This window comes from Camellia sinensis, chromosome 11 (assembly GCF_055761805.1).
Source record: "Camellia sinensis isolate YWXY chromosome 11, ASM5576180v1, whole genome shotgun sequence".
NCBI classification, from domain to species: domain Eukaryota; kingdom Viridiplantae; phylum Streptophyta; class Magnoliopsida; order Ericales; family Theaceae; genus Camellia; species Camellia sinensis.
The window spans coordinates 96,194,475-96,205,593 of record NC_138971.1 but is presented as its reverse complement, the minus strand read 5'-3'; the positions used below and the strand labels follow the sequence as shown (position 1 = coordinate 96,205,593).

Genomic DNA, 11,119 nt, shown 5'->3' with positions numbered 1-11,119 from the left:
CACTCGCATACTTTAAATCTATACTATACATCTCAATTTCATGATGAAAAATGTTTGGTAGCTCGAATTTATGTGTCCTGAATGGCTCCAATGCATCAAAACGACATCATTTTGAGACATGCAAGCCATTCGGATTATAAAAATTCGAGCTACCAAGCATTGTTGTTTCATTATCAAGTTTGAAGGTAAAAATTCATAGCACATGGTATTTTTGAATGGCCGTTAGGTAAGGTCAGTATTGACACCTCAGTGTAGAATGGCTGCAAGATTCAAATCTTTTGATGTGCATGAAGAATTAATTGAATGATCACCAAGATGGAGACTATCCATTTTGATTGGACAAAGGAGGCAAGAAACGCAAGAAAGGGAAAAAAGTTTAGAGTAATTTAATACATTTTGTATTCCAAATGACAAATCACAAGTGAGAGTAAGTTAATCAAATGTGTAGCCAATAAAGCTACACATACCCACAAGATAATAAATAAAATATGGTAAAAAAAGATGACAAGTATATCATTATTATAAAATATCAGACTAATTTTGACTTCTGCTTCAGCAATGTTTACTGGTCAAAGAAACTTGAACTAATAGTGCCGAACACTGAAAAAATAGTAAGGAACTACAAGCAGCTATTAGTAAGGAACTAATAGTGCTTCTGTTCTTGAATGCAAAGCTCAAGAAGAGTCCTCATTGCTTGTTTCTTCACTACCTTCCCATAGACTCCTCTTCCTAGTTTCTTCATTGCTCTCTCCATCTCAACCATCCCAATACCACCTCCACCACTTCTCTTCAATCCTTCCATCAAGGCCTTTAAAACCCTCTCATCGCTTCCCACCGCTTCCACAACACTATCCACCACCGCCTCCATAGCCGGAATCCGCCTCCCCCACCTCCTCATTGACTTCTCACATCCAAATGCTTCAGAATAAACTGCCCAAAAAGATGCCCTCAAAAAACCTTTTTCATTTCCCCTCACCATCCATCTCCTCATACCTTCCTCCAACCTGTAAACTATGCCACCCACTTCTAGTCCCCTATCAAGACCCATCTCAATCTCTATCATCTCCTGTTTTCCACATATACCCTCCTCAAATTTGCACCTTTTACAGTTGCAACTAAAACACCAAGTCTTTGCCATTTCTCTGCGATTTCTCAAAGGCGAAAGCACATCGAAATATGCAAATGTGACCTCTTCACCTGCCTTAATATCTCTAGAAGCGTGAACCATCACATAATCACCAACGTGCACGCGCCTCGCGTTAGGATAACAAGAATGGTTGATGAAAGCGGCAAGTACCCATATCCCAACTCCATAGTAATCACTGTTTTTACCCAATACTTTTGCTGAAATCGCATCTTCAACAAGAGAATTCACATCCAATATGCTTAATATCTTACCCATATCAAGCTTCTCATTTGAAAAGCTACTCTCCTCTGTTTCAGGCCTAAATAGACTTAAATCAGGCACTTCAAGGCCATCTTCGTCTTCACCAGTGGACAACGTACAAATCAAATGATGGGTTTTGTGGCATTTTGTGGCTGATTCAACAACCTTATCAATAAAATTCTTCCACATAACTAATTGTGCATTTTTTCCCAATTCTTCACTGTTTGATTGGGGCAATATACCCCTCTCAGTGGCAATTGCCTTGGTGACAAACAACAAAGTACCAGCATCAATGTTCTTTGTTGCAAATAGGCCACGCCCACCCATCTCAGACTTCTTGATCTCCACAGTACCAATGTACTCTGCGAGTTCCGGAGGCTTTCCACGAAACCCATTTACGATCCAATTAGAGAGATCGAAAGCTCCAGTTCTAGACAAGAACTCGAGTTTCTTGCATTTGTCCAAGTACACATTAATGGTTTCAGAGTTAAGACTGGCCTGGGGATCAAGAAGAGCTGATTTGAAGCAGTCCAAAGCAGCACTGTACCTATTGAGATTGAGCAAGATCTTACCTTTGCAAAGCAGGGTCTTGAAATGAGCACTGTCAATTTTCAAAGCTTGGTAACAATCTCCCAAAGCATCAGTGAAATGTCGCAAGCGAGACAGCGCTTCGGCTCGGTTGGAGAGAGCCAAACAGAGGGATTTGTGGAGCTTGGAGAGGTGATCTGGGTCAGAGTGGTTGTGGGTGTTTGAGATTTGGTTATGGCAGAGTGAGATGAAGAGAGAATAGGCTTGTACGGACTCGTTCCATTCTTTTCTGAGAAGAAGTTCTGTGGCTTTGGACCTCAGTTGTTGCATCATCCTATCTTCTTCTTCTTCAAGATCTTCCATATCTGGCTGTTTTGATTCTCTCATCATCTTTAATGGTTGGGTGGGTTTGACTGTGTCTACTGGTTTTCTCTCATTTTCGATGCTGTTTTCTCGGGAGGTTTAAATGACGGGTATGTAACGGTCATATTTCTTGGCCGTTTTTTATTTACCTTTCCTTTTTGGGGGGGGGGGGTCTTGTTGCAGGTAGTATCTGCAACGGCTATGTTCGGGATTTTTAGTTACTATTAAAACACTCCGTTAAAAATATCAACATGAAAAATGTTAGATTTTCATAATTCCTAAACAATAATGCTAAGTATTTTTCATAATATTTAGTGGGTATTTAGTGGTTTCACACATGACTTGAGTTTTACGCTCCGTTTGTTTGTGCAATAAACATTTTTTAGTGAAAAATATTTTTTATAAAATTTTCTTTTTTAGAAAATGTTTTCTAGAAAAATAATTTTAGTGGGTGGTGAAATGAAGGTGCACGTGGTGGCAATAGTGATAGTCAATGGTGGAGGGAGCATGAGACCAGGGGGTCACGTGCCCCCTGAATTTTGAAAAATCTTCTATTTTTTTTTCAAATATAAAGAAATATTTTAAATAAAAAATTATGAAAATATTATTAAAGTAAAATGTCAATGACATTTTAAAAATTATGAAAACAATAATGGTTGTTTTGATTGAAAATGAATAGACTATTATAAATAAACCATATTAGCTATGAAAATTTTTGAATGTAACGGTGATGTCATTATTAGTGATATGCAAAAATAAGTAATCTCACTATAATGATATGAAATTTATTGAATTATTAGTTACATTTGATATGTGAGGTTCACACTCTATGTGTTTATTTACCATTAGTGGGTGATATCACATACTAATGATTACGTAGTATTACCATTATATTGAATTTTTAATCAAATTTTGTATCAAAAAATAATTTATCATTATATAATTTATTTTAAGGCTTATATCCTTCTTCTTTTTTTTGTATTGTCCATGATACACTAGTTACAAATAACATTCAGCTTGTTTGTTTCTAGTTTTCAGAAAATTCAACTTTTTTATTTTTCGTATTTTAATGTTTTGAATGAATTTTTTAATATTTTAAGCATTTTTTAAAAAAAATTTAGACACGCCTAACATAAATACACTTAAAAAGTATAATATTTGTGAAAAAAAATATTTAAAAAATACATTAAATACCAAAAAATACAAAAAAAAAAAAAGAATGTTTTTTGTATTTTTGTGTATTTATTAATTTTTTAAAATATTTTTTCATAAATATTTTATTATTTAAATACATCTAAGTAAGGTACATCTAAAAAAGTAAAAAAATTACTTAAAATTCAAAAAATACTCACTAAAAACAAAAAAATACGAAAAATAAAAAAACTCAGTTTTCAAAAAACTGAATTCAGAAAACAGAACCCAAACACACTAATTATTTTTTTTTTTATGTTTCTTAAAACCAATCGTAAAAACTTGCGTGAAATATTTTTGTAAAAATTATTGTAATTAAAGAGTGTCCCCTCTAATTTAATTTTCTGGCTCCATCACTGGTGATAGTGATGGTGTGGCAATGACCATGATAATTTTGATGGTAGTGCAGTGACATTGATAAAATTTTGATTCAAAAAATATTTTTTTCATATTTCAAAAGTGAAAAATATTTTTTGCTTGCATAAATTTGTTTTCTACTAATTATGAAAAATGTTTTCATTGACTTTTATTTTTCATTGTATCAACTACTAGATATCTTGAATATCTAACATCCTTGGCATTTTCTTTTGTTTATTGACAATCCAAAAGGTTTTTTTTTATTTTTTTATTTCTTGTAATGGGTTGTTTTAGCGTGATCATATTTTCATTTTGCACACACTTTAACACGTTTTCATAAACTTCTATCAAATTTTACAATCACACTAAACTAACAATTATGGATGTTAATGACCACCCATTAAACTGTTATTAACATCATTTCAAAATATTTGTTGTTATTTTTGTATCGCTTTTTAATTTTTTATTTGAATCTAAAAAAATTATTTTCCTATTTAACATTTGTCATATTATTGCTGGTAAGGGGAGCTTACATAGATTAAGGCAGAATGAACGAAAATCACTTTTTTATCTTTTATTTTAATCTAAAAAAGTTATTTTCCTATTTAAAATTTGTCATATTATCATTGATAAGTAAGGTTTTAAAAAGTGATCGTAACAGTTACATAACGTTGTTACATAACAATTATGATGGTTATTGCCATCCGTTATGACCGCTATAGCGATGTGACAAAAATTCACATGTATAATGATTATTTTTGTATTACGTAATAGCCGTAGCGATACCGTAACGGTCCGTTACACACGTGTACAATATTCTGAATAGTTTCATTTCTAAAAACAAAACAAAACAAACGCTTACAAAAAAAAAAAAAAAAAACAAATACTCAAGTGATCCAAACTTAAAGAGAAAATCTTATATATGAATTTTTTTTATTTCATTACATTAGCATGTAAAATAAATAAATATATATATATATAAACAGTGGTTGTACTTATTTTTATAATCATTTTATTTAATATTTAATTGTAAATATTTTTTATTTTGTTACTTTAATATGTTGTCTAAAAAATATCTTTAAAAAAATAAATAAAATCAGTAACTCAAAAATAATTTTTGTTTATGGCACTATTTTTATTTTGACAATCATTTCGTATAATACTTAATTATAAATAATTTTATTTAGTTACTTGTAAAGTACTGCCTAAAAAATAATTTTTCGTTTATAGCATAATTTTTTTATAATAATTTCATTTAATAATTGTGAATATTTTTTATTCAGTTAGTTTAGGTATTGGTCAAAAAATAATTTGTAGACATTCAAAATCAATTATTCTTAAAATCATTAACTATTGAAATAAAATGTAAAAAACTCCTTTTATAGTGATTTAAAAATATGAAATATATTGAATCATACTTAAAAACTAATAAAAATTGATCAAAATCAATTTTAAATCCTAATAAACGTGATTCTAATAATAATAATAATAATATGTTTATCGGTAAGTTTTTTTCAAATTGTATGAAACGTTAAAAAAAAAAATCACAATTCCAGTTACCACAACTATTCTGCTACAACTTTTACACCCCGTAACTGCAACTGTGCCACCGCAATCACTTTTCGAAACCTTGCAGATAAGGGAAGCTTACATAGATTAAGGCGAAATGAATTTAGAGTAATGCTACAATTATCATCGAGAGATGTTACAGTGTACACCCTAAAAAAAGTGCATAAGGTATGTCTTTCATAAATTTTTCACTACAAAAAGTTATAACTTTTTTTCATTATAAAATGTTATAACAAAAATTACAAAGTGTCATAACACAGCTTGTTATAACAAAAATCATAAACTGCCATAACATTATCATCTTCCTAACTTTAGGATTCACACCATAAATTCACTTAACTTTACCAAAAAATACCATAATACACATCACAAATAATTATAACTTTTATCACAAAAAATATAATTTTTTTTATGACGTGCACCCTTTTAAAAGGTACACGTTGTAGATTTCTACTTACCACCTGTACGAGCACGAAATAATCTTCTCGTATAATCTTTTTGATCAAGTTTGCACTCCTCCAAACGTTGTCGCTTTACTTCCTGAAAACACAAACGTGAGCTAGCCAGCGGGTGTGTGCCGGATACCTCTCCGATACCTAAGTCAGCCAATAGACAATAGACAAAAAGCTCCGTATTTTAGAGAGTTAGAATTGCGATACCTGTACATAGGTCCTGTCATGAACTTTTGTAGATTCCGCCTGGCACAATCCTACTAGGACTTCAACTCTCTTTAGTAGAGTATTCCTAGGAATCCCAAAGATAATGCTTATCTTTCTATACCCTCCTAGTGAAGAGTGTCTATCCTGATAACACTCTACTTACTACCAACCAAGTAAGATGGTTTTCTCCTTTGTCTAAGCTGGTGCAACCTAACCGAGCTAGATTATTTCGATCATGCTCTTAACTAAGCAATGATATAGATGGCATTTGACCGAGCTACACCTAGCTCGGCCTTCTTTCTTACAAACACCTTGGTCAGCCACCAGGCCTAGTTTTTAGGTAGCTCGGTCAAACCCCTCTACCCAGTTTGGTACCCAGACAACATGGGACCGAGCTACTCGAAGCCCATACCCTGGCCCTTAGTCCAGCCCAAAACAGAGATTGAAGGATCGTAGCTTGGCCCAATTTTTCTTTATAAATTACTCTCTCAATTGCCCCTTAATTCCATCTGCAAAGCATGTTTGGGATTATCTTTCTCCACCCGAGCTAAAACACTCATGCAACCGAACTAAAATAAGCAACAACATCGAGATTAAAATATTAAATCCCACCGAGCTAGGTTAGCTCGGTCCTTAGTACCGTGCCTGTCACAGCCTGTCGTTTCACGTACCTAACATCATGTCCTATCCGTAACACGTGGCACCTATCCATTGCGTCTCTATTCTGTGACAGCCGTCACATACTTACCAAAAAATATTTGAAAAGTCCAGCCGTTTTCGTGCCTCCTCAAAACCCATTACTTGAATCAAACCCTCACTGTTCACCTTTTTCCCCTCTGCACTTCTGAAACTTGCTCTTGTGCCTCCTGTGCTCCAGTCCTTTCCTCTTCACTTGCTCTCTTGTTGGCTGGATTTTGCTCTCACGCTTTAACCCGTAAGTTGCTTTAATACTTCTTTCTAATGTTCCTTTGTACTTATTTCTATATTTGTAGTATTTGACCTTCATATACGCGTGTTTAAAATGTTTGAACAAACACCATTAACTCAAAAACCTTACTCCCAAGCTTAAAGGCTCACCAACTAGTTTTCAAAAACATGTTTTTTGATCCAAAGTCGCTCTGAGACCGAACTAGGTACTTGTTTGCGACTTCTAGGTTTATTCCTGACCGAGCCATAAACCTTGAGTCGGTCCCGATTTACGACCGAACTAAAAGCTAACCGTGACCCAGATGTAGCTGAGCTAGGTTTATTTTACTCTGCTTGTTTATTTAGCCCGGTCCAGTTATCTGGGCATAACACTTTATTGTCACTTTACAGACTCAACTAGGTTGGCCAGGCACACCTTTGCACCCTACCCCTAGACGACTTTGCTCAACTGAGCCAACCAAAGCCTCAGCCATGCTGAGCTAGGCCACTGTGAACAATTTGACAAATATTAAGTTAACATGGGTAAATATTGGTTTCTAGTGGACTCCCCTGGGGCCATAGCTGAATTCCGAAGGGACTACCAAATTCCTGACAACGTCCATCTCTCTCCCTAGCGAACTAGAAACAACACCCTGGGGCAAATCGGGCTTCGTCCCGTTTACCGTGATATCGATCGTAGAAGCCGGCCTTTGGTTTCCCGTTTAACCACTCATATGTGAATTCCTTAAGCAAACAAGGCTCTGCCCGACCCAACTCTCCACAAATACTTATAGGATAATAAACGGCATCGCCGAGCTAAACCACCGGCTCGGCCTCAACCTCGGATTGGCTTCAACCTCGGATTGGCCGAGCTATTCCACCAATATTCGCTCGGCCAAAATAACGACGGTTGGGTGTACTATTTAGGGGTTAGAAGAGGCCGAGAGAAAATTATAAAAAACACGACAGATAAATACTTAAATGACGATGACTTCCTTTGGGTTTCTAGAAATTTTGAAGACCAGGAAGCCTAGATACCGGGCTACAATATAAACTGAAATAAAGGGACTGCCGGTAAGAATACCTCGGTTTAATTTTCTATTTTTGTTTTACTGTTGCAGGCTATAGTTTTACGTCGTGCTAACAGTTTCGCCTTTCTTTTGTGCAGACTTAAACTAACTTAAATCACATTACCCATACGCCAACCAAGACGCTCTTCGTGCTACGCTCTGGTGCCGTCATCGTGGTTGGGCCGAGCTGCTTAACTTCGAACCGACCTACCGGTATAGTGGAAGGAGAACGACCAGGGTGACTGACTTTCACCTGGAACCATCACCTGAATCGGACCCAAACTTGCCCCAAATCAACCTTAATCCCCTCACTGAAGAACAAGAAATGGCCAAGCGTCGTGTTGTTCGCGCCCTAATCACCAAACAAACCACAACTCCAACAGCCGAAGTTCAAACCGAGGCACCACAGGCCGGTCATGCATACGAGGTTATGGTGACCCTCCCTACAACCCGAGAGCTTCGTCATCTCGGCCAAGCAAGTGGCCATGCACATAACGCCTGAGGGATGAAGATGATACTGAGCCATCCGAAACCGGGCTTCAAAAAGTAACTCGCTCCCAAGGTCGCGACCGACCTAGCCCTTCAAATCCTCTCACACCACCGATGTGGGCACCATCTGTCACCTTCAGGGGTCGCGCCATAACGGCCTCTGACTCCGTCAGCGTTAAGAAGGATCACCTGTTGGCCTTCAATTTAGCGAAGAGTGTCTGTCTGCCTGTCGACATGGAGCGGCATGACGGTTTGATTGAGCTGAAGGCCATTCGCTCGGCCTCTAAATCGATAATACTGGTAAGCCTAAAATCTCTAAAACTTGAACAAATGACATTTGTTACGGTCCCAGTGCATTGGTTGTCCACTAACCGCTCTGAACTATGCAGGCCTTGCAAAAGAGCCAAGTGGCTCATAAACGAGTACTTGAGCTCCGGAAGATGGCTCGATCAGCCATCACCGAAGTAGAATCCAAGGGAGCCGAGCTAAAAAAAGCTCAGGCCAAGCTGGCCGAACTAGAGGCCGAAAACGCGAGGCTGGCCGAACTGGTCAGTACGGCAGAGGCTAACAAATAGAAGGCCTTAGTCGAGAAAAAAGACCGATATCTACGTGAGCTGGCCAAGCTGGAGAGGAGGAAGAATGCCGAGCTAGAGGACTTAAAGAAAAAAATACAGGACGCAAAGGACCGAGGCTTCAAGGAAGGAGAGGAGACTTATGTCCAACAGTGCAAAGCCATCAAGGATATTTTCTTCAAGTGCAGTTGGAAAGCCGCTGCTGAAAAGCTCGTTTACGAACATGACTTCAAGGTCTTCCTAAATCCCCCTCCCCACTTCATACCGGGCTATATAGCGGACTATGCTAACGCGGTCCAACAAAAGTTCCTTCAGGAGGGGGAGGAGGATGAGGTCTTTTCTCCACAAAATGCTTCTAACACTCAGCTCGGCCGCCAGTCTGCCTCTCCTACTCCAGTGGACTCCAGCCCACCCTTGTGCGGGGCAATTAATGAGGCTCCTGTGACCGAGCCCAACCAGGGGGCTGATACTGTAGTTGAGCTATCTTTGGGCGAAGTTCAGGTTAAATTGGATGCTGACTTGGATGATCTTTTCGCTTGATTTTCTTTTTCTTTTGATGTTTGCTTTCAGTGAAATTGTAACCAGGCTCAAGCCCCTCATCTGTTGGATATATTATGAAATCTACTATTTTCCCCAACTTTTTGTTCAGTTCATACCCCAATTTTTATGATTATCTTCGAATTTTAATTGCAAAAAGTTTGAACTCTTTGCTCGGTTGCTATGTTTTATTTTTTTTGCACCATGCCAAGCCAGACCAATTTAGCTAGGCCTTACCTAATCCTGCCAACCTTTTTTGGCCGAGATAATTATCCTGGTCCAAGAGCCCGGTAAAATGCTGGTAATACCTGCCTACTTTTTTCAACCTAGATCCTTATCTCTGTTGAAGAAGAGAACTCAATGTTCGTCAATCCTGCCAACCTTCTCCTGCCTAGATCCTTATCTCGGCTAAAAAAGAGAACTAAATGTTGGTCAATCCTGCCAACCCTCTTCAGCCTAGATCTTTATCTCGGCTGAAGAAGAGAACTATGTGTTGGTCAATCCTATCAACCTTTTTCAGCCTAGATCCTTATCTCGGCTGAAGAGAGCTAAATGTTGGTCATACCTGCCAACCTTCTTCAGCCTAGATCCTTATCTCGACTGAAGAGAGCTAAATGTTGGTCATACCTACCAACTTTCTTCAGCCTAGATCCTTATCTCGGTTGAAGAAGAAAATTAAATGTTGGTTAATCCTGCCAACCTTCTTCAGCCTAGATCCTTATCTCGGCTAAAGAAAGCTAAATGTTGGTCATACCTACCAACTTTCTTCAGCCTAAATCCTTATCTCGGTTGAAGAAGAAAACTAAATGTTTGTCAATCCTGCTAACCTTCTTCAACCTAGATCCTTATCTCGGCTAGAGAGAGCTAAATATTGGTCATACCTGCCAACTTTCTTCACCCTAGATCCTTATCTCGACTAAAGAAAAGAACTAAATGTTTGTCAATCCTGCCAACCTTTTTTAGCCTAGGTCCTTATCTCGGCTGAAGAAGAGAATTATGTGTTGGTCAATCCTGCCAACCTTCTTTAGCCTAGATCCTTATCTCGGCTAAAACAAGCTAAATGTTGGTCAAACCTGCCAATCTTCTTCACCCTAGATCCTTATCTTGGCTGAAGAAGAGGACTGAATGTTGGTCAAACCTGTCAACCTTCTTGATTGCCCCTAGCTGGCAATGACTAAGAACAACTTTTACAGTAGAAAGAATTATGCTAGAAAAACTACTTGCTTTATTTGAAAAAAGAAAAATTACAAGTATTTTAGGAAAAGGCTAAAAATAAAATAGTTTGAGATTGGCAATGTTCCATGGCCCGAGAATAGCTTTGTTGTCTCCATCTTCTAAGTGATATGCCCATTTTCCTACTAAACCAACCACTTTGTATGGTCATTCCCAGTTAGGTCCTAACTTGCCATCTCTGGGTACCAAAGTGTTGCCCATTACTTTGCGCAATACCCAATCTCCAATCTTGAATTGCCTCGGATGCACTGTTTTGTT

At 37.4% G+C, this 11,119-nt stretch overlaps 1 protein-coding gene across 1 annotated transcript; it reads right to left on the bottom strand.

Annotated features, from left to right (window-relative positions):
• Window positions 1–375: 375 nt before the first annotated feature.
• SDG35 (SET domain protein 35) lies at window positions 376–2,399 on the bottom strand. The gene has a single exon (XM_028223722.2). It carries the CDS (start codon window positions 2,303–2,305, stop codon window positions 644–646), a length of 1,662 nt encoding a protein of 553 aa, XP_028079523.2. The 5' UTR covers window positions 2,306–2,399; the 3' UTR covers window positions 376–643.
• Window positions 2,400–11,119: the final 8,720 nt, after the last annotated feature.